Consider the following 24,899-nt stretch of genomic DNA (forward strand, 5'->3'; position numbering starts at 1 on the left):
AAACCTGAGCCATGTCTGACGCCACTTTTTAATAACTTTTACTTACTGTAACAGCATGCCAAGTCATTCCAGTGCATGTAGAAGCTGTTTTGCAAGGACTTCCCTGAGGTAAGAAGTGTAACCGAACCTCTGCAGATACTGCTGTGTCTACTTTAATTTAGGGCGTCCTTGAGAGTTTTTCAGCATCTAAGAGTAACGAAATCAGCAGCTGCCTTATGCAGATATCAAGCAGAGAGATCAAATACAATCTGTGAAGATTTTCCTCGCTAGAATAACAACCCACGGCAGTCGTGGCAGTCCTAAAATTATGTTAACGACTGTTCTCTGGAATAAGTAAATATAACACTACAGGGACTTTCCTGTCTTGCTACAAATGTCTTATGAAGTAGACAAGCGTGGATAGTAGGGGTGCAACGATACACAAAATTCACGGTTCGGTTCGATACTTTGGTGTCACGGTTCGATATTTTTTCGATACAAAAAAAATGTTCATGCCTTTTTAATTTGTCATTTATTAAAATTATAAATATATATTTTAACTCAAAAGTACAGTTTTTAAATTTAACCCTAACCCTTGTGCGTGTTTTTTATTTTGACAGCGAATGCGCACCTGCAGACCACTTATGTGCAGCCCTGGTTATTTAGCTCGTCATATCGCAGCCACAGAAATTCTTTTGTCCATGAAACCATAAAGCTGCACTTTCTTTTTGCCTTATAGTCTGATTTGTCATAACTTCTCCGTTTTGTGGTAAGCTTTTCTTTGGCTGTCACTTCTTCACCCTGACCTGTCTTATTTGGCTCAGCAGAACTGAAATGCTTTTACACACTCACTCACATAAGCTCAGCGATTCTCTGCGCGATCAACCTCTCACATGTTTAAGCTGCGGGAGATTTCACTTGTCATGTTTGCATAGTAAGCTAACGATTAATAAGACGATGTCAGAGGAATTGGTGCACAAATTATCATCACTCACAGATCAGTGCTGTCGCTCTCTATACACAGTTCGCACGATTGCAAAGTGAAAGCAAAAAAACAAGCGCAAATTCAAACGCGACTTCAATATGTCACATATTGACAGTGGCTCACCGATGCCAATGACATAATTACCCAGCTACATTTCTGAAAGAATGCAAAAGCATTGACATATATTTTTCCTACAATAGCCCGACGGGCAGGGCAGAGATAGATTTTGGTAGCCCGACTGAAAAAATCGCTAGCTCCAGGACGTCGGGCTAGCGATATTGCAAGCCCTGTATCTGATTGAGGAATCACTCATCTTTGGAAAAGAGAGTTTATTACAGAGAGATGGCTCTTTCCAAAATAAAAGCTATACTATCCGCTTCTTCTGGGCTATATTCTCAGCAGCATAAGGAGAATCATGTGCTAACAGCTGTCTAAATGACTCGGCTAAAGTTAGTAGCATGCTTGCTTTTTTTGTCTGCTTCCACTTGTCTTTGCACTAGGATGATGTCGGCGTAAATGTTCAGTCATATTCGTCGTGTTCCCACTAGTGCTTTCAGGTTAATCTCGTTGAAATGACCTTAACGCCACAACACGGCAAATCTCCGTTAACGAGCTACCGCCGATCGCTCCGTGCATGGGGCTAGATGGCCAACACGTTAACGAGCTAACTGCGCTAGCACACTAGTTCACACCAATGTAATTGAGCATTGCGTGGCACATCCAACATACTGTTTTACTTTAGTCCATGACTCGCTTACCTTCAGGGTCATACGTCACATGAAAACCAAAATAATTCCAAACGCCAGTAGTCGAACACAGATTCACTGAGCGCTCAACACAGACAGCATCGTCAGAAGGAAAATTGATAAAATAAATTACAAATGTTGTATTGTTCGATACATATGCGTACTGAACCGAAAGCACTGTATCGAACGGTTCAATATCGATACGAATATCGTTGCACCCCTAGTGGATAGGTAGACATATAAATCATCAAACTTTAATATCAGAAACGACATTTCAGTAAGGCTCACTAGACTCAAAAGACGAATGTTATTTGAATTATATTTTACATTATAGCTCTCATTTGGGACCTACTGCACTTTCAGCCGGATGCAAAGAGAACAGCAGCAAAATCCCTCTTTTCAGAAGAGTGCAGGCATAATATTAACTCAGATCTAGGGTGCAGGCAGGTTGCAAAGTAGCTTGTAGATATGAAACAGTTGCAGGCAGGCTAAGGCCCCATTCGCACTAGAGGAAAAAACAGGGTGGCAAACTCCATGCACAAGAAAACTTGGTGATTGGTAAAGGTTTTTTTTTTTTTTTCTTCTTTCTTTTTTGCTGTCTGGGACTGATTGCAAATAGTTGAGGTAACTAATTTCCATCGCAAGGCACACAGCTGCACATGATTGCAATAATTTTGGTCAAACCATGGTTTTCAATCACCATTTTCCCTTGTGTGACTGTAGGTGAAAGCAACGTAACTAGTGCAGCCTAGAGACGATCTACCACATATAGAGAGGGTCATCAGCTGATCTGTTGCAGCTAATGCTATGCTGGAACCTCTCAGTTTAGTTTACAGAGGGTGTTATCAACAAGTCGAGACCAAGCCTACACCCAGCATCAACCAGACCCAGGCAGATATGCAAGTCACTGCATCAAACCCACCTCATAGCAGATAAATGGTTGTGAGTGGACCTACAAAGGCAAGGCCAGGCAAAAAATATGTTTCTGTGGGAACCAGGCCAGGCACATTCTGCCACAGCAAATAAATAATGAGCTATCAGATCCGCCTGGTTTGTGGGCTGTGCGGGTTAGAAAAACTCACACGAATTATTTATTGTAGTAAATTGAGTTACATACAGCAACCCGTTTGATTGTTAATCTTGAACATTGTTTCCAGTGTTACAAAAGCAACAGAACAGTTTTCGAAGCTTTGCTAACAACTTTAACTTTTTTTGTCTGTATATGTGCTTTGTTTCTATTTGAAATTCTGTGTATTATTTCAGCTTTATTCACTATAACTTTACTAAGTAATCATCTGTGAAACCTCACTCCCTCTCTCTTTTTTTTGGTTCTCAACTATAATGTTGTTCAAAGCAAAGTCCAAAACTATAACCTCAGTTTCCCCTCTGTGCGGGTTTGCCTTTTCTCTCTCCCAGTGCTGTCAGCCTCTGATCTTCATTTCTCTTAATATATCCAATGAACAGAGTGATACAGCAGCCCTCTAAAGTCAAATAAAGGCAGTGTGTTTGTGTGTGTGCTTGTAGCTGTGATGGACAGGCGGCTGGGCTGCACTGTCCCTCAGGCCCCCTGTGACGGCGGCACCAGCGCGCCCTCTCCCCCCCCAAGAGGAAGCGGACTGACCTTTGCGTTGGTGGCGCTGGCTGGTGTGTGTACTTACATCAACGTAATTTGCATTAATGTAATCGGAGCTCTGTTCCCCCTCCAGGGCCTGCAGCCTGACACGGGAGTGATCATCTGGAAGAGAGGCAGAGAGGAAGAAACCAGTGTTGAATTAATCATATTAACGAGGGCATCGGGAGAAGAAAAGGGGGAGAGGGACAGAGAGACAGACAGTAAAAAGGAATAGAGAGAAATTATAAGAGGAGGAGAGGGGGTGATAGAGCAATAAAAGCATGGTTAGACTGGCATCATACAGAGGCAAAAATGAAATTGGTGCTGTAAAAATGCAACATGTCTCATAGACAGCGTTTACGTGACAGTCTTCATTAAAACCGCCACCACCCTATCATCAGGTAAAAATCACAAAATCATAGTCTAAACCATTTTTTCTTAAGTCACTGACCTTAAAACTTGCTACTTTAGTAAAATTTAGTAGCAACAAAATAATACACGTGCAGCATAATAATCTTTTTAAATGTGGGGAACAATTGATGGCAAGAGAACCACAGAGCCTTAACTTTTGATTTCAAATGACATTTTCGTAACTGTGGATAGCTGACGTCATTTTTGTTCCAAAGTTGTGCAATGCCCCTTTAACTGATGTGAGTCAGAAGAAGTAGATCTTCAAAGTTTTTCCATGGCATCAGTTATTAAAGAGGGTTAAACTGAACTCTTATAGCGATTAATTGCAAAATCAACATTTCTTTTTCCAAACACGGTATAAGCTTTGTGTGCCATATCCTGCATAGGCTTATATCTCATAACAGTAAAGACGGTAAAGGAAGATGAATATAAAAGTAGATTGGAAAGGTCAAGGCTGCTCTCGTTGGCTGATAATAAAACTCGGTTTGAGCAGCTTATAGTCATCCAGTCACAAGCCTGGCCAATAAATCAGGCAGAAGAATGAGAACAAAAATTCATGAGCGTTGAGGAGGTGCTTTGTACACACATGCAATAATATTCCCATATCGGTTCTTCATGCGGTTCTCATCCTTCTTGGCAGAATCCCATGGCGCAGACTGTCCTTCAAAAAAGCTCTGAAAGGAGAGAAAACAGGACAGAGAGGGGGGGATGAAACATTGTGTCATGTGTGAACACTCCAAATGATAACCAGGCTAAAGAATACATTCTTTCTCTTTCAGCTCTACAAAACCGGAGGAAGTGAGCGCTGGCAACAGACACAGAAAGAGATAGATTCCCAGTGTTATTAGGCAGGAAACACAGGGAGGATGGTGGATCCCGGGGAGTTGTGTCAAACAGCGAGTGCCATTAGGGCAGATGCAGCGGGTGTCACACTCAAACCTCTCCCCATGTGCCGCTCTGCTGGGCGGAGCAACCGTGGCGGCTGTCTGTCTCCCTCATCTGAAGGACTCAATCAGCTTGTCGCGGGGAAAAATAAAGCCAGCTCATCGTCTACACATCAAAACTGCTCCGCTCAGATTACCCTCATGAAATATTTATCATCTCTCACTGGGGAGATTTCCATTCTGATGGCACACCAGGCACAATTAAGCCAAATTATGAAAATACATCTACACTGCCAGTCCACCGCTGTTCAGCAAGGGCGGGCGGGGCCGGCTCAGAGCGGACTAGCCTGCAGAAAATCATGGTTTTCTGTCTTTTTGAAAGTAAGCTAATGCACATTTGAAAAGTCAGGTAATACATTACGGGGCAGACCATCTGCAAATAAAGATTCAGGAACGTTTAACGGAGGTTAAAGAGACTGTTTGAGAGTTCCTTTTAGTGAGGAGTAGGAGGCATCGTCTTCAATCATCACTGCTCTAAGACTTGATGGCTCGATTCATCTCAGTGCTGTGGCAGGCAGCAGGCAGTTTGTCTAGCATATAAAGGCCTTTCAGAGACCACACAAGGACATATTCCTGTATGAAGTCCTAAGGATTAGTGATTTCACTGAGAAACAGCTTTAATATGCTAAAAATATGTTCCATCCTTCCACTGAAGATGGAAGCATGTCCCCAAGATGGATTATAAAGGCCTCCTCCAGTGGCAGTATTTCTTGAGGAAACGCACAGGCCAATGTCGTGCTGTCGGTGTGAAGGATACAAGTCTAATATCAAGCCTGTAAGGACAAATCATCCTCAAGCACAAAGGCGTTACCTGGCAACTTTAAAATAGCTCTCTCTTAATCTGAGTGACCCCGCTACAGTCATATTCCTCCAGCCATTATGATCATGAATTCTCATGGGGGTAAAATAATGAATGTCCCAAGAGGTAGAGATTACACGAAGGCTTTCAATTTAAAGGTTAAATGCACAGAGGGAATAAATGGCTATTCGCCCGACGCGTATCGAAAAACAACTGAAGGCTCCACCTGTAAAAAGTATTTAGTAGCAAAAGGTATGTGATGAATTGTACTTTACTGCAGCTTGTCTGCAGGTAGTTTTTCACCTTCCTCAATTATTCCCACTGGCAGAAATCCAACTTAGTATGTTTTTAATTACAGGCTACCTGCTGCACTCCAGTCCCTGCACAGTTATTCCGCTATGCTGTTTCTTTGTCTGGAACTACTTAACCGTATGTGAAAAGCAGAGTAATTTCTGTGGATAGGGATAAAACATTTGACACAAAGTACACACCATGGTGAAGTAAAAAACAAAAAAACAAACAAATCAGAAACAAAAAAACCCAAAAGAAAACATGGATGGTCGAACAGAAGCAGGAACGTTTAGTGAGTTGCTTCTGTATTAATTAATCTTTTACTATGTGAGGAGAGGAGGCTCATTCAGACTGACTAGTGTTCATTTGTGGTTGGAGCTTAAAGAATTTCAGGATTCTCACAGTAGGCTAGATACAACACATTTCTGTCGACATGAAACAGGCCGAACACAAGTGAAACAGTGATGACATGGCAGCATTAATGACGCTGAAACTTGTTTCTGCTTCCTGTTTGCACGGTGAAAATGTGCACCCAGGTGCAGGAGGCTGGACATGCAAAATGCTTTGTTAGGTCTGTAACACACACGGCCTTATAAAGCTTTTGCAAAGTATACAACATGGCTTTTGCAAAGTTTAAAGTGTTTATCGTGTCCCTTCTAATGGTAACATTCAATTTCCAGTCAATAAATCCACAAGGTAGCCCGAGCTTAGAATTAAATTTGGTACTTTGTTGGACTGGGTATATCATTGATCAGTCCACTTTAATTATACATTGGTATTCCATTTATCTTTCAAACTATTGCACTTTTACTATAAAAATTATGCTCTTAATAACTGATAGGGTATTAAGTATGCTTTTGAAAAGCTTTATAAACATCAGAATCAAGCTGCGGAGGATTTGTGGTGCTAACAATGTCTGACTACGGGAAGAAAAAGCATTTCACAGTGACGCTAAAGAAAAAAGTAAACAGAAAAATGTCACTGCTCTACATATTTCACCAACTGAACACTGTCAGATAATTTGATAATGCTGCATAACATCTGTTGGTAAATGCCCTTTTCAAACTAAATCCAAAAAAAAAAAAGGTGATATTTTAATCCCACAGGGTCTTAAAAATAGCCAGCAACCATTACTGATCCTGTCAGGTTTGTGATATAAATCTACAAGTCTAAAATAAATAAATAAACTCACAAAAAAAGTATTTTTCTTACCTCATTTATCTGATCCAAAGTTAACGTACAGAATAACAAGAAGCATGGGTCAGAGAGAGATATAGTACAGTGTAAGTCAACAGGTTTAGAGGTGCACTAAGCTCCAATCTCATCATGAAAAATAAACGGTTATTTTAAAAAAATAAATAAAAGGGCATTAACCTTAAGACAGATTGAGATAGAGATATATATATTTATAAGACAGCAGTGGAACAAAACATACAAATGAATCGCTCTAGCCATGTGAGAATGAGCTCCCTTGCACACTTTAAGCACCCCACAGGACTTTTTGCAACAGCCTGTGGACAATAAGGTGACAGCAGGGTAAGCAGCCAGTTGTTCCATATTACGTCTCTGTTGATCGACTGCTATTAATCCATGCAATGTTGGCCACGTGGACCCCAAACTCCCTTTATCCATAACGGATTAGACCCAGAAGGCAGCCCAAAGCACTCCAAACCCCTCAATGATCGGATGCTGAAGGTAGCAATGGGAGACGACGTTATTTCATTCCACAATCATGAATGGGATGTGGGGAGTTAATTACCAATAAATCTGACACGTAGCTGATGGAGAGAAGGTGGGAGATAAAGAGAAGAGGAAGGAAAGCAAGGAAGAAACACAGGAGGTATAGATAAGAAAGTAAGAGAAAGAAGTAAGCTGAGAACGTTAACAAATGTGAGGGTCGTTAAGAGAGAAATGTGACAAGAGGCCGAACTGATACGGATAATATATTGAAACTGAAGGATTTAGCTCGAAGCCAGTCTGTTACAACATGGCGTCGGGGCGAGTTGAGGATGACTGGTGTGGTGCTGAGGGACAGCAAGGAGGGCTGGAGTGCCGCCAAACCCTGCCAGACTCTAATGCGAGGAAATGAGAGTGATGCCCTTATGGGGCGAAAATCTTTTGTTTGGTGTCAGTAAGAAGCGCAGTGACAGATTACTGATGCTGTTGCGCGACAAGCAGTAGGCTACCAGTACTATGCAACAGCATAATCCGACCCGTTTCAGGTGAAGGAGGGGACGCGGTCTAACACAGGCAGTTTGTGCATTTCGCACTGGTCTACAGCTGAGTCTCCAAGGAGAATTGGGACACAGCTTTTGACCAACCCCCCCCCCCCCCAAAAAAAAAAACAAAAAAAACCCCCCACCACACTCATGCACACAAAATGCACAATCGCTGCAAACAACAAGGAACAGATGAACAACAAAACGAATCACACCGTAAACACACTGAGACAGGGTACATTAACAATTTATCATAAAAGTGCATCTGGGGAGAAACAAAACAGTTCTGCTGTGCGGTGCAAAACAGAGAGAGAGGCAGGCAGAAAAAAAGAGGGGAGAGAGAGAGACAGCGAAAGAGACATGGGGCTGTGCACCATAACACAGATGAGGCCTCGTATTAGACTGATAAAAATTTCCATTCAAGAACCTCAGTGGAGATGTTACAAGTCTATCACCAGGCTTTATTTGGGTTTGCAACCTTAATGGTGGGAGGTGACAGCTGGGCTGCTTCCTACCTCGTACTCCTCCTTAAAGCCGTAGCCCTCTGCGCACTTCATCTGAGTGATGTGCTGGAGGAGGTCCGCCACGCGGATCGCCGGGTGCAGCTGACCCGTCTGATACGGCACGTCGACGGGCTCCCGTTTCCTCAAGGAGTGAGTGTGCGACTGGACCAAGCTGCTTGTGTCGCTGCCCATGTTCTGACTCTCATCTGTGGGACACAAAGAGACAGAGAGGCCGGAGCGGGTCAGCAAGAGGAAATAGGAGCTAAAGTCACATCACAGGTCATCAATTTATCGCTGTAAGATACATACGGGTGACATAATGCTCGAAGCAGTAAATGAAAGTGGTTTCCTTTGAAGTTGTTTTACATATAAAGTTGATTTATCTAGCTTTAATGTTAGGTGTTCATATCTGACTTACAACTGTTCTCCTTAACAGATGGCACATTAGCTCATTTACTGGTTAGCATTATGTCACCACCCTCCAGATTGACCAACAACTCGACTAGTAATCTGTTTGTTATGGATGGTCACAACAACACAACATCATTGAGTAATAGAATGAGTCATGTGGTGGGAAGGTTTAGGTCCATCTGTCTCAGTGTGGCTGGAAAATACTGCACTGTACAGGAGTCCATTGGCATTTAAAAACAAGATCCTCTAAGTGAAACCCTTATGCTACAAGCTTTTAACATTGTTACCAGCAGTGGCTCTCAACTGTGAGAAACATTATACATTAATCATAAAAATCCCCATCAATGTGTTGTAAAAACAACAACTTTTCCTTTTTTTTTTTCTTTTTTTTTTTAACTGGCAGTACAACATGCTGGTTTGGGCTGAAGCTCATATTGAGACTCCATTTCCAGCTCTTTCATACTGTAATCCAGTCAGTGGCAGACATAAGGCACAGATGCTGTGGGGAGCCAGCGGATGATGGAGGGTGTCCAAAAACATGGAGGAGGAGGATGTGAGGGGGTGCGGTGGGCCACAGTGAGCATGTTGCAGCAGGCACCTTCAGAAGCATCACACAGACACAGCGTGGATTCAACCCCTGCCACCCATACTTCCCCGAAAAATGAACAAAATAAGATAAAATAAAAACCAAACCTCAAATAAATAGAAAAACAAAAACAAAAAACACACAGAACCCAAGAGGGAAGCGGAGATGGGAGGAGAATGCATGTGGTGATGCTGCCATGGGGCACTGTGTTTGCTTTGACCATGCTAAGCTAATGGTGGCTTGGTGGCACGGTACGGAAGGGTGGGTGAGATGCTAACATGTCCACTTGTCATGCAATAAATGTCGTAATGCCCGTGTCAGAAGCAGCCTCTCACTGTCGGCATGCTGTCTGAGTAAACACCGTCTCCTTCCCCCAACCCAGGGCCCACTTGGGAAAACTTACCATTAATGGGCACTTTTTAGATAGCAGATACATAAGAGGTTACGTATGTAAAGAGAAAGAGAGGAGAAGAAACAGGAGAGAGGGGATAAGCAACAATCCAGCATGAGAACCTGTTACAGTAGTGTTTGAGCTACTCTACAGGGCAAGATCACATGCCTTCTCAGTTCAAACTGCCTTGGTATAAAAGCCTAGTCAAGGGGGATGTTGAGTGGATGGATGGGGCAATTTCAACAGTGCAAGACAAAAAAAACAAAAAAACAAAATAAAAAAATAGAAAAAATAAAAACAAAACAAGGAAGTCATGGATTCAAAAGGGAAAAAAAAATAATGATAGTCTTTGGGGAAAAAAAAGAAGCTGCAATTGTTTCAGATCGCCGACTTGCATACGCTAATGAAGCTAATTATTTTTTTAAACGTTCTGACATTTTGAATTCCTCTCTCTAATTGCTATAATTTTATTTCCATTTGTGCTCGGGGGGTAACACCTGTATTTGTGCCATTTTCATTCTCTTTTTTTTTTTTAAAACTAGTGCGCGATGAAATCAGAAATGCAACCGATACTCTGTGATCTAATCAGTTTTGATCATTAACCTCGAATGATGAGACAATGCCGTGACTGAATGTGTCACAAACCGAAAGCATGTAACCTTTTCTGGCTGCTGTAATTTTATGTTAATCGTTTCACGCTTCATTAAATGCGGAACTAACATAAGCAGCTGTCACAAGAGCGGTGATGAAAGACACTGCTTTAAGTTGCACTAATGTGAAAAGGAAAAAAAAACACAACAACAACTGTTAAAGTTGCCTACTTAAAAATGCAGCAGTGGTGCTTGTGGTGAAGCTGGAGTCGAGCTGCTTATTGCATCTTTCTTTTTGTCCTTGAGTATTAAATTATTACACTCCTAGTGCCCCACTTAGTAGCTACTTTGCGGGCTTCGCTGGTAGAAAATGCATCTGCTCGTGTAAGATGCCGCACTTTGGGCTGTTGTGCATCTTCAACAAAGGCCAGTAATAATTAACAGGAGAACAAAATGCTTTTTTATAATTCTATTTTATCACTGAACAAGACGAATAAACACTGGAAAAAACAAAACAAAACAAGTAGGTCAATAGCAGTTAGCCAAAGGCAGAGGGAGCGACATTAAAAAGAATAATAGAAAAGGTTGTCGTTTCAGAGGGGAGGGGAGGAAGGGAGTTTAATGCATAGTGAGGAGAGAGGGGAGGGGAGGGGAGGGCAGCACAGCTAATGCTAGACTTTAAATGTTCAGACTCAACGCATCCTGCTTTTGGAAGTTCTGGCTAAAGGTGGAGAGGGTTGTGGGGGCTAAGTGAGAGCGTTTTTGGGCCTCCCTCTCACACAGTTTTTGCCTGTTGTGTCTCAGTGCAGCTGCTACGGCTCCAGCATGCTGTCGCCTCAGTTGCCGGGGCAAACTGCCCCCCGCCCCCGTTGCCCCTCTTAGACACTCCCCCACATCCAGTCCACATGTCTGTCCATGCATATGAGAGGTCAAACACGTATGTGACATCACACGCACGACACGCAATGCGGATGGGATGGAGTGAAACCAGCCTCAGCCCAGGAGAGCCCCCTCGTTGGACAGGAAGGGAGAGGAGGGGGGAAGAAGTTAGGGAAGGGTGGAGGAATAGGAGACGAGGAGGAGGAGGAGGAGACTGGGAAGCAGCAGGCAGGTATGGAAGTGAGGAAGCCATCTTTAGTAAAAGAGCCATCCAAAAGAAAAGAATGAAACAAAAAAATAATACATAAAATAAATAAAAAATTGTGCTTTTCTTTGGCCTCACAGTTAGGTGTTCAAACAGCATTCTTACAAATGTAATGCACGGTCATTTTCTTTAGCATAGAGATAAGAATAAATACTCAACAGCAATGGCAAAAGGAAAAATTGTGTCTCACCTAAGATAGCAGTTGGCACAAAGGGATCTGCTCAAACCCCCAAACAATCGCAGAAGTTGGAGGAGGAAAAAAAGAGTTGCAGTAAATTAAAGATAATTAAAGATAACGCACAAAAATAACATGAACAGAAATTAATGGACAGCTTTTTGGTTTCTTGCCAAGCAGCATAACAAGAAACCGATCATATTTTAAATTCAAGCTAATTATACAGTAACTTTAGTTGATTATAAATCTAGCTGCCCTTTACCCCATTTAATCAATGGGCTGTGATCTGATTACATAAGACACTCAATTATGGATATTATTTGGGATAAACTGAAGTCATAATTAAACTGCTAAAATCCATCTTGGCAAAGTGATATAAAACATAACCAGAAATGTAGCAGAGTGTAAAGCCATCTAAAGTTAATCTAGCTGCTTTCTCATTTGTAAAATCGTTTTCTAATTTTTAAAGCAACTCTATTAGGTAAATTCATACCACACATTACAGAAATAGGCTGTAATTTACATAAAAAAAGAGCCCATAAAACTTCATCTCTTATTTATTTATTGTGGCGTTTCTATTTTTTCCCCTTTTCATTTCATCATTTGTTAAAAGCACCGCTTAGGCTGTGCAGTAAGCAGTTCTGTGTTGACATACTGGATTATAACGAGGAAATAGAATATGTTTACCTGGGTAGTATGAGTTGGTGGGGATAGAAGTACTGAGAGTGTTGGCTTTTGGTAGTGTGAAGGACGACGGTGATGATCCAGCTACAGATGGGGGGGAAGAGAACAGAACAAAAGGCATTAATAGTCTAATCTAGAGTTATTAATCGTGGAAGCAACTCCCACTGCAGTAAAATTCCAGTGTAATAATGCACTTTACAAGTCTTGCTTTTGAAATTTGCATGTGCTATAAAGGATCACTTTGAGGTTTCTGACTTACCCTGTGGGAAAAGCTACTTTAAGTACACAAATAAAATTCCTTTCACATCTACTAAATTGTGATGGAAGCAGAAATCTAGGAGACCTTGACGAAATTAAATGGAAACTGCACTGGCGACACCAAAAGAAGTAGGTGAGAAAATATGTGGCTTTGTGTTTTGGGCTGAGCCGTGCAAAGCACACAAGTATGAGAAATAAACTGCAATTAACCTCGTGGAGTCCAGGTTGATTTGGTTGATTTTGTAGACTTTGCATGCAATCCTTCTCGTCATTTTTCTGGTTCTTTAAAACAGCCTAATGCATTATGCATGCTGCTGTGTTTTTACGGCATTCGCCAAGTTACAAGTTGCTACAAGTTGCTTCTTATTTTGTCAATTTCACAAAGCCAGAGGCCGCAAGGAACCTGCATTACATTCAAATAATAAAGCTTTCCTTTAAAAATCCTCATGTCTAAATTATGATCAATATTAGTAAACATAGATTATGAAATCTATTCTGTCTCATTTATATACGCAAAATTCATTTTGAAAAGTTTGCAAAGTAAAAATGAAAAAAAAAAAAAAAAAGAGTTAAAAAAAGCACGTTTAACTTGCACATTTTTTCCAAGTCTTCTAAAGTCCATGAATGCCTGCAAATCTCCAAAAGCATTAATAATTCAGTTTTTAAAGCTACTTTTAAAAAACAGTTAAAGATCAGTCAGTTGCTTTAAAGATATCATCATTAGGTAGCTTGACATTGAGATAGAGCAAAGGGGCCAGAGTAGAACAATAGTCACACAAACCATGGAGGAAGTGACATTTACTCCTAAGACTGTCATTTTCTCCTCATGCAACGTCAACAGAAATGCTACGCCGACGGGGTTTACGCAGGCAGTATGTTCAGGACTATAATCTGTCAGCGATGATGTTTTGAGCCAAAACGACACGACCGACAATAACGTAAGGTCACGGAGTGTGAGAGGGCTTTCAACTGACAGGCAAAGTGAGAAATAATGCATTTAAATCATTTGCGCTGGCAGACAGAGGGGCCAGATTTGAACATCGACACTAACAGACAGTTAATCAAGGTCAAAGCATCTTTGGGGCTCAGCCCCTGCAGGGGTGTGGAGACAGAAGCTGCTGTGCAGTTTTAATCTGATGGTTTTGACTGGGATTATACTAGGTCAAGCCCTGGGTGCAGACTTAGCAGAGCCGTCCATCAACAAAGTATTAGTTTTAACCTGGGACAGAGAGAACAGGTTATCACACCAGAGCCCATCTAGTACGTGCTATGTGTTTCTGTCATGAATTGGAAACAGCATGAGTTTGGGACCTCGCGACGGATTTTTTGGAGCTCTAATGTCTGCTGATAAGCTTTAAGGTCAGCGTTGGGATTTCAAGAAGTCTTGAATATTGATCTCAATACAAGGCTCGCTTCAGGCTATTAACATGCGTTTGGACGACCATTTCTGCAACTGAACTAGCGTGGGCATTAGTGACAGTTAGCTGAAATGGTAAGTTTGCAGATTTCAGAGGAATTTTAATTAATTTAACAAAAATTAATTAGAGAAACTGAAGCAATTTAAAAGGAAATGTTTGAAAAGGGTGGATGAAACCCTCGAGGGGTTCTAAAGAAGGAAGTTTCCACTAGAGAGGAAAAAAACAATTTGATCAAAATCATATCAAAAGATGTTTATATCCAATTCTCTTCTGCTGAGTTGAAACAGCAGTTTCCCTGTAGAGGGACAACAGGCAGTTTCACAAGAGCCATAAAGTAATGTCATTTATGCTGACTACAAATATTGCGTATTAAAGCAAAAATAATCCCTAATGTTAAGATTGGTCATTAAAAATTTATTTTATACACTTTTTTTTCTTATATTATTGAGAAAACGTTGCACCGCCTTGTCTCACCACTTAGTTCTGATACCAGCATTATTAAGGACAAATGCAAGGATGTCTTTTGCAACCTCAAAACTCCAATATTTACCGGAGACATGACTTCAGGTCTTTTTCTTGAAAATATTTCTAAATCAACAGTTCATTGGAAAGCAGACCAAGGAAAACATTTTCAGGTTTTCCCAGGTTGAATATTTCCTGTGCAGCCAAGTCTGATTTCTTTCCCACCTGACCAAACCTAATAAATTGCTTCCACCCTGCTCTGTGAGTGTAACCGCATAAAAAGGGAGGTATGCCGATGTGGGGCCGTCTTACCTCGGCCGTTAAGAGTGAGGGCGCACTCGCTGCGGCCGTTAAGAGTGAGGGCGCACTCGCTGCGGCCGTTAAGAGTGAGCGCGCACTCGCTGCGGCCATTGAGCGTGAGCGCACACTCGCTGCGGCCATTGAGCGTGAGCGCACACTCGCTGCGGGTGTTCAGCGTATGGTTGTGTGTGTCCATGAAGGACAGTGCTTCGTCACAGTTGGTGCCCTGCTCTGTGTAGCTCTTGTCCATCGAGTTGACCATCACTGTCATCTCCTGGCGTGTGCTGCTCAGTGTCTCCTTGCGCTTCTTGGCCAGTTTCCTTCAAAGAGGAGACAAATAAAACTGATGAGGCAAAAACAGAAATGACACAGCTTACATTGATCTGATATGAAGCTAGTAGAGATGACTCATTCATATAATGAGATGGGTGAGCTAATGTGCCCTGAGCTGTGGTCACATTAGGTTTCATTAGGAACCAGATGTTTTCTCCCCAAGCAGTGAAATATGAATCCTGGAGAATGTGCAAAGGTGTGACTCTCTAACCCAAATACATCAGGCCCTGATGATTTAAAATTAGCTGGAGTATTTTGGGGTGAAAGAATTAGAGATGTGAACAGTGAACTGAAACAGTCAACCTGCTTTTATTGACCTACTTTGAGTTGATGCGCTAGAGCCTACGAGCAATCTGTCCCTGATCAAACACCATTAATGCACAGTGTACAAAACCTGTGTGCACAAATCCACATACTGTACATGGACATGCATTGGTTTTACCCAAAAAAACAAACAAATCCAACCTCCACTCAAATACTAAAGACTTTTGCTGTTTTGACTGCAGTAAAAAAAATATCCTTGAACAGACAGCCGTATGACATACTTAGTGTTTTAGTGCAATTCTGTATCTGTTTATTAAATTTCATATGCAGTTTTACCATTTATTTGGATGCCTTTATGTACTAACATACCATTATAGTAGTGCAAATGTTAGCCATGTGCTCCAATCATTTTTTTTTTTATATGTTACACCCCCCATTCCACCCATGTATGAAAGGTTCTGGCTCCAACTGGAAAACATGGCACCCAAAAGAAAGCTATTCTTTAAGCCCCAATTTGGCTCAAATTCAAAGCAGCGTCAACCTAGCTTCATATGCTAAGCTGTCTCTTCATATCCAGTCTGTGATGTTGAAACACTTAATATATGGTGCTAAACATCATCATGCATGACTGTGATTATGAGCATGTTGTATTACTGATGTTAGCAGTTATGTCACCAGCTTCACTATGGCTCACATCTCACGGCTGGTAGTAGAGCTCGACCGATATAGGATTTTTAAGACCAACACTGATATTTAGTGATTTAAAAACATGATGTTTCGGCCAAAATTTCTTTTTATTCTGACAATGCAGTTTAAAACAAAACTGTTTTTATAGTTACTAGTCATAGATGACTTGTTTATGCTGGATCAGCTGGTTGTTGTGCTTGTTCCAAACAGGTGTTGCTAACATGAGAACTGCAAAACGCCCTCTTGGTGGAACGACTATACAACATCCCTCCAACATGTTTGAAGGGCGTTCTCATGTCTCTGGTTTTAAAATTTAGTTCATCCGATGCTAATAAATAAGTATACAGTTAACGAGTAGCTATTATCCACTGATATATCAGTCAGGCTGTAGCTGCAAGCACAGCTGTAGAATTTTTTTCCTTTTTAAGAAGTGAAACTATTTATTTTGATGAGCTGTGAAAAGTAATTAAAACATGATGCGGTGTGATGAACCACTTGTGCTTACTTATTCCTCAACTCATTCTTATTTCCATTCTGGGTATTATAAATACAGAGGAATTAAATGACAATGTGTTTCTGGAATCAGTGAGTTGCACCTTCTATGTGCATGAAACGATTTTATACAATTTAAATATATAGATATATAAAAAAGTTGGACTTTTAAAATCTGTTCCAAACAAAGAGTCAACTGCTCTCTGCAGCCGACCTTGACCTTTGACTTCCTTGATTAAAAAGGATATTCACATAAGCGAATCACATGATCACCCGGATGAGTTAACTTTCCTACAATTCCACAAAAGATGAACTACAAAGGAATGGCAAACAGCTAGAGTGGGAACATACTGCAGCAACAGCCATATCTGATGCCTGCCACTGCTCTGTAGCTGGAGGGGAGCAAGTAGTGTAAGAATTAACTATGGCAGCCCTCACACTGATCCTCGCACTTTGTTACTCTCTGCGTGACCCCTCTGCCTATTTGGATTGCAGTCTCTCTCACGGACAACTGCTGTCTAATGATGCACTCCTGCTGCTTTGTTTTCGCAAATCTCCTCTGTTTATTCAATTTTGTCGCTGTCTCATGCCATATGGCAACAGGCCCCCACTGCCTTCAAACAGTCATTTGCTCTGAAGCCCGCGACGTGAGGCTAATAGTGGATCCGTTCTTCAGAAAGCAAAGTGACAAATTAGTGACATTTGTGTCTGCTGGACCCACTTTTTGTCTTCAATCTGCAATTAGAGCTGGGAACAAAATACCAGTGTTGTCTCTTTTTCCCCCCCATTATAGCTTCATATTGCAATAAGGAAGAGTGAGGATGGCAGGGGGATGCATATACCCCAGGCAATATTAAGACAGATTCGGCACTGTGTGCACTCATGGAGAAGACTATTAAGAACAACTATAATCCAGGTTTTAATACTGTATCACTGTTCTTATTTCTGAGCCTGCTAAATCTTGGATTTCCTCTTTCCTGGCCTGTGAAACAGTTGAAGAGAGAGCGCTGAAGATAAACGAGGCTGCACAGACTCCAGTGCCAAAATGAGAAAAGCACCAGCAATACTGGGATGTTTGCAAGGCACCGTGGGTGTTTGATGAAGATTAATTGGCATGCTATTGTTTCCTCATTTGTAAGAAGGGAAAAATTAATGATAGATGACTAGATTACAGGGCCTGATATGATGAGAGAGATAGTATAAGGAAGTGTATATTGGAGTGTTTTTGGGTGTTGATGAATGTGACCATTTATTTTATCCCTGGAGAGTTGGAGTAAAGCTGCACATGGAACAATGTCAACAAAAAAATGATAGTGATTACTTGCAGGCATGCCCAACAATAAAATCCAAAATAAATGTGCATATGGGAGGGGGCTGAGACATACAGATGGCAGAGGTGTTTGTAGAAGTAAAGACAGTGCAAACACTCCAGGTAACTATATCAGGCAACTCTCATTAGAGAGATTGTCTTTGGTTCAGTACATGACAAGCCTGGCATATCTAGGATCTAAATGAGCACAGCTCCCAACTCCGTGAGTTCAGCTACAACAAAAAGGCCGCGGCACAAATTTTATGTCTGCAAATGTTTGCCAGAATGTGTGTTCTGTGGGAGGTGACGCTGTTGCGACTTCTAAAACAAGAGCTTCAAAACCTCAAGCTCAGCATGGTCGGCCTCATTTCAGCATCAGATCAGCCTAAACCTTTTGACACTGGGACAAAGAAGGCTTCATTAAAAGATCCACACACACATTCGTGGTGGATGAGTGTGTGCGCACGTTTTAGTTGACTGACATCCAGCTGGGAGGGGCAACAGAAGCATCTTTGATTAACCCAGTGGGGGCATTTCGGTAGCTGTTTGCACCGAGTCTCATTTCAAACTTCTCTTCATCTACAAAGCAAACTTCCATTAGGTTGTCGTATCTATCGGTAAAGGTATTAGGATCAAAAACAGACTTAATACTGTTCATTGAATGTACAATTCATTTCAATTACTCTATCAAGTCCGAAAAAACGTAAACAATGACGGGGCCTCTTCATTAAATTTTCTAAGGGGCCCTTTATCTATAGAAACTAAAAAAAGAATGAAGCAACAAAAACACAGAAGCAGCACACGGTGCTTCTGCTCCTACTCATTCAGAAACCAAAACAACATAATGACAAATAAAGCTAGAAAAAAAACATGGTAGGTACTGCTGCTTTTCTGGGCACAGGCTATTTTTTACAAAAGAGATTCTTAATCTCAATGGTTTCATTCAAGGCTAAGCAGACATCATTGGTTAAAAAAAAAAAAAGGGTATATTAAAAATATTCACCAACTGTAAATATAACTGATTAGCCATAATACCTGAACCAAATAGCTCATTACCATTGCATATATAAAAGTACACATCCAAACATTACATAACTCTATTCCTTGATATGAATGGCCCTTTTCATCAGGAGACCCTTAATATGAATGAACATGGCAAAGAGTTCAAGGTGTTAACTTCTCAAGATTAAGTATTTGAGAGATGTGCTGGAAAAAGTAAGTCCGACTGATGGGACTTTGAAACATCACATAATGCTTAAAAACACTATTAGCACTTCAGCCTTTTTTCCCCTAATACGGACCTACGTCAACATGCAACACATTTGCATAATGCCCGTCTAGATGCTGGGTGGTGCGCCCTAAACAAAGCTAATAAGCAGCTGTCTAAAAGTGTGCCATTTTTATTTACTAGCTCAAGCCACTCTGCTAGCGCTAAAATGTCCCAGTCACAAGCAAGCCACTCCGACTATAGTGGATTCGTTTTATTTTTAAAGGCACTCTCCAGAAAACAATAGCAAAATTGTTATTGTTAGCCTGTGCTATTTTCTGAACTCATGCTTAACTGAACTGCAGCAAACATCTAAACGTCACAGCCAATGCTCTTGCCTACATTTTGCTAAGGTATGGTAAGGTGAAACAAAGGGGATACAAACATTACTGAGCAGGTGGTTTTAATGTTGTAGCTGAAAAGCGTATATAGCCCATCCATCTATCCAGCCACTTATCCATCTCACCTGTCACTGGTTGAAATATACCAGTTTATCAAAAAATTTGTTAGAATTTTCAAAAAAAAACACCAGTTTTTAATAGGCAAACTACATTCACACCATTTCCAAAACCTATAGTGGCCATTTTTTACTATGCTGGATGAACAGATGTTTTGTGACTCGGCGTTTTATAATGTATCTATCATTTAAACTCCATCATTCCATGCTTGACATCTTTTCGGCCTGCTCGAGGTGCTCTTCCTCATCAACATGCAGAGCTTGTAGGTGCAAAACTCTGCAAGGCTTGTACCAATTAATGTGATTCTTGCTACATGTTCGACTTGTAAGGTTTAATGAAGGTGTTTGCCCTGAGCACATTGTGTTATACATTGTACATTTAGCAGGCCTCCTATTCTGACATCGAGTGCAGTGGGGATGACTATGAAAAATGAGATTTATGAAGAATTGGGACAATGATTTATACGTCTCCATATGTGTCTTTCCCATTTTGCTGTATGAAGAAATCCATATAGTTATTACAGTTTAACAAACTACCAACTATTTAGAGCTTACTCTCTCGTTCGTAAATACAATGTTGCGAGACAGATTGGTATTTTGGCAGGGAAAGTGGCGTGCAGGTTGCTTTATTATTTACCAACAATAAACAGTCACTATGCATCTATTATCATTGATAGATTAACATATTATCAGTATTTTTGTTGTTGGAGCTGTGCCGTTTGGTGCAGACTGTGTTGTAGAACTGAGGGGAATTACAGTTGGATACAATATTTAATCAAATTTTAAACTATAAAATCTGTCATAAAATAATTGCAGCAACATTAAAAAAAATAATATAAATGCTTTATGCAAACAAAACTAAAGGGCAGGCTGTGCAGCTTGTGAGGTGGATTTTGAAATTTAAGCGCCAACACAGTATTTGATGTTATATTTAGTTAAAGATTATCATTGGTTTGGCACATTAAACTGATATATTGTAATATATTTGTATAGTAACAAAGATAAAACTTATATCTTTCTTTTTTAATTGTTTAAAAACAGTCATTTGCTTTTTTCTTCGATGAAGAAGTGTAAAGAGACACGTTAAGTTTCACATGTTACATGCTCAGTGTAACAACACCCAACCACCCTCATTGCACCACGCCAATTGATCTCAACTGTCCCCACCAGCAGCAGCCACAGCGGCCGGTATGACCACTTGTTTAAAGAACGGTCATATATTTGATCACACATGTAACCGCATTGCTAATGAGCACTGTGATTGATGTGCTGCGTGTTAGCCCTCCCAGCCACCTCTGGCAATATACCTAAAGTGCATATTTTGGCGAGTGCAGTACGCTCTCATGCCTTTAAAAGACTTTGATGAATGCATGAGAGCATTAATGGTTTTCATCAATTGTAGAGGTGTTGCAAGCTCATAGCAGACTTCAGAATTTCAGAGACTGCTCAAGTGGAGGTTGTCTAAAAATGCAGTCTTTTATTAAGTTGACAATAGAAACCTTGGAAATATTGAGCATATGAGTTATATTTGTTTGTTAGCTGGGCTTAGACTGCTTGAGGCGTATAAAGCCTCCCTACACAACACCTCAGCAGTGAGATGCAACCTTTCAGCTTTCACATAACTCCAGGAAAAAAATAAATAATTAAGAGTTCTTCCCAATTAGCTGACATGAATATGCACTTCCCTCATGGGAAATGCTTTGTTCCATTCTAGCTTCGCTGACATATGACACGAAAGGTATACACAGGAGGGGGGCAGACTGGGAGCCGTACTATCGATTCAAATATTTTCCATTTTAAATACCAGCTACTCATTGCCCACAGCTGCATCACACACATCACATAGTAAAGAAGGCCTAGTGTTTAAAATCCTTATGCATTTAACTGATGACCTATTATACCTTTCGATAACATATGTTAACAAAAAACTAAAAAGTTAGTCAAATCATTAATTTTTTTGTCATGTGAATATTACTTTCTGAATGTGTATTATATTCTTTAGCAACTGAAGAATAAATATGCATTCTGTAAGAAAATGTTCTGAGGCCTTCGCAGCGTTGTAGATGTTTCATTGTAGCAGTTGTGCAGAGGCGATGTACTTGTTGCAATGAACCTGCGAAAGAGTTAAAATATGGGGGGGGGAAAAAAAAAAAAAAAAAAAAAAAGTATACCTGTCTTTCTTTCTCTCTGTATCTATATTAAAAAACTTTTTCCTCTAGTGTTATGTATGCCTATATTGCAGCATATACAGCACATTTTCTCAAGGGGACCATTAATCCTTCTTTACTAGCCTCATATCATGTTGTTATCTTGACACTTTTAGAGGGGAGTCACAACATTTGGCATTCCACTATCACCTCACTGCCACAGAAATCAACACTAAGGGAAAAAAATGCCTATTTGAAGGGATTTTCCAAAAGCTTTTAACATGGGCTGTCTTCTAAACACATCCAGTAAACTGGTGGAATGTGTTAATTTAAGTGACCTGGAACCTGCCAATCAGAGCAAACACAATAAAGTGCATCACTATGACACCACTATCACCAAAATTTGCTAATAAATCCTAAATTTCTGATGTAAAATGATTAATTGAAGCATTTCAATGAATCATTGTACGTGCTTCTGTTGTACGCTTCTTGAAGAACTGCATTGACATTTTTTTTTGGCAAGGAATCGGCTGTTTTGATAAAATTCTCCTCCTTTTAAAAATGTGCATCAAACCAAGAGAAGAACACGTGTAAGTAACAATAAAATACCAAGAATACAAAACTGCTATTTTGATGATTTCACAGCAACCAATATTTTCTTGCTTAGCTTTGGCCGATGTGTGCGCTCAGCTTTGAAGGCACTACTCTTCTAAGTCATTGGGGCTTTCCATTCTAGACAGCTGTGATCTAAAATGAGTGACACTCGGAGTATTCAGGGTTGTATTATCTCCAGGTGTATTCTGAGATTTTCTTTGATGCGAGGCAGCCTCCATTCTCTTCTCTGATCACAGTCATCTCAAGACAGATTAGTCGGCATCCATCACAAAGACTACAGAGGGAGCCTATGAGCTACAGCAGGGAAAGCAGAGCTGCAGAATAAGCTTCTTTACCATTCAGCAGTGTGATGTGGAATCATCTGTTACATTAAGAGCGCATAAAGGCGCGCTTCAGTTATTGTTTTGTGATGTCGGAGACATTGAAATAGAATAGAGAGATATTCTATGATCACATCAGCTTTTTTTGTAGTGATGCAAGCATCTTGTTAGCTAAAGACACAACTCCACCATCACCATAGAATCAATGGGATGGTTGCGCAAAATAAAAAAAGGTCCAAAAACCATGCTGGATAAAAAAGAAAAAAAAAAAAAAGGGGGGGGGGGAGAAAAAGCATGAGAAATTTGAGATGATTTGATGAAAGTGTGACAGGATGGTGTGGGGGGTAAAGAATACTACAAATTATCACATGCACATGGAGCCAAATCGATAAAGTCAACATGTTAGCGATGTTCAAAATTTGTGGGTAATTAAACTACAAGTGTGGTTAATCAGGCTCAGAGTTATCAATTGCATCTGAAGAGTATATAAAAGTTTAGAAAAAGTGAAATATTTGGACTAGCTCATTGAAGTTCTGGGCACAACTGAAGTGTAGATGCACTGCGATAAGCACTTCAAAAAAAAGAAAAGAAAAAGAAAAAGAAATCTAGCTTTGACAAGTCAACAGAGACGAAATCATTTGAGGCAAATGAAAAATTCACACTCAATAAAAAAAAAAAAAAAAAAAAAAAGCAGTGGTGCTGGATTGATTTTTTTTTTTTCTTCTCTTTCACAAGATGAGTTCGGCAGCAGTACAATCATTAAGGCAGTTAAGTTCATCATCATTTGATAAACAAACTCCTTATAAATCTGGCAGAAACTATGTCTGCAATAACATCTCTGTGGCAGGTTTATTTTGTGGGGGTGTAGGCGTGTCTTTCTTCTTTTCATCAGAAGTTGAGCCAATGTGACATACATTGTGATCTGTTCATCGTGTGGAGATGCATTGGAGTGGCGTCCTCCGTTCCTCCAGCAGAGATTACAGTTGGGCCTCTGTAATAGCTCTGGGCAGGAGGAGGATGACATGGCTCTTTGCATGCATGGGAAACAGTGTGTGGGTGAGAAGCATGGCACTAACATTACACAAAGTGGTTACTTACAGGTAGTAAGTGTAGGAGTGATAGGTTCTTCTGCCGAGTGGGGTGGTGGTAGGATTTAAGCAGTGGAGGAGGGGAGGGGATGGAATGAAAAGGAAAGAAAAAGTAAAAATATATTAATGTTTGAAAAAAGAGAAGAAATGAACAAAATCAGATATGGTGGCATACGTGGAGGTAAACTAGTGATCGTGAGGGCAAAGGTGATCGCTTGGAGTCATGTCATGCTTTGGTAAGGGGTCTCAGTACAGTACCAAAACCCCCTTTTATGAACACATAATTTGATACACCTATAAAAAAAATTACCATATCTGACCTCCAAGGTTGAAACTTAATGAGACGTTTGAATGTCTAAACACAACTCTGATTCCCTGTTGATAACGGTAAATTACACAAAATTCAACCAATGAAGTCATCTCCATCTCCGGTTTGATTAAGGCTAATTGAAAACAATTCCATTACTGTGTGCCGATTTTCACACCCACCCACTGATTGCTGTGCTACGCAGAAAGGCCCTGCTGTATGAAGAATCTTATATTACCGTCAAAAATAAACATGAAACACAGTGATTATATCAGTGCATAACTATGTCTTCCCACTCAGCTACATCTACTTGATCTAATGTGCTGACCTTTAGACTTGAATTCGAGACATGCAATTTCATATCAAAAGGACAAATTATATGCAACGCACAATAAGTTTTACTTGGGAATGAAGAAATCTCTGCAGAAACTGGCACTGTATTATTTTAAGCCTCGCCGTGGACAAAAGGGGGTTGATATTTGCTGAGCTTTAGCTCCCCTGATTGCTGGGATATGTACAGAAGACCTCTCTCCAGTATTGGGTCCGGGGCTAATGTAAACTTAGCCTTCAGTTATATGGCCATCCTCTTTGATTTTGAGCCTTTCATCACATTTTCTTTCTTATCTCCTTCACGCCTCTCTCCGTACCACGGCACTCAAAAACATATTTCTTTCCCATCCCAGTGTCACTGAGGCGCTGCACATT

At 40.6% G+C, this 24,899-nt stretch overlaps 1 protein-coding gene across 4 annotated transcripts in view; it reads right to left on the reverse strand.

Annotated features, from left to right (window-relative positions):
* Positions 1 to 24,899, reverse strand: part of LOC146553313 (receptor-type tyrosine-protein phosphatase mu) — a 165,115-nt gene that overhangs the window by 28,204 nt on the left and 112,012 nt on the right. For 3 of the 4 annotated variants that reach the window (XM_085253204.1, XM_085253205.1, XM_085253203.1), the window contains exons 16-22: positions 23,898 to 23,927; positions 14,921 to 15,228; positions 12,474 to 12,554; positions 11,802 to 11,828; positions 8,502 to 8,695; positions 4,320 to 4,407; positions 3,369 to 3,445 (exon numbers count right to left, since the gene is read on the reverse strand). In XM_085253204.1, the coding sequence (XP_085109330.1) occupies positions 3,369 to 3,445; positions 4,320 to 4,407; positions 8,502 to 8,695; positions 11,802 to 11,828; positions 12,474 to 12,554; positions 14,921 to 15,228; positions 23,898 to 23,927 (805 nt within the window). The remainder of the gene's footprint in view (positions 1 to 3,368; positions 3,446 to 4,319; positions 4,408 to 8,501; positions 8,696 to 11,801; positions 11,829 to 12,473; positions 12,555 to 14,920; positions 15,229 to 23,897; positions 23,928 to 24,899) is intronic. The other variant, XM_085253206.1, reaches the window with a different exon arrangement.

Source organism: Mchenga conophoros, linkage group LG18 (genome assembly GCF_057382185.1).
Source record: "Mchenga conophoros isolate Kocher_MC1m ecotype Shallow Benthic linkage group LG18, M_conophoros_male_GT1.1, whole genome shotgun sequence".
In the NCBI taxonomy this organism is placed as follows: Eukaryota; Metazoa; Chordata; class Actinopteri; order Cichliformes; family Cichlidae; genus Mchenga; species Mchenga conophoros.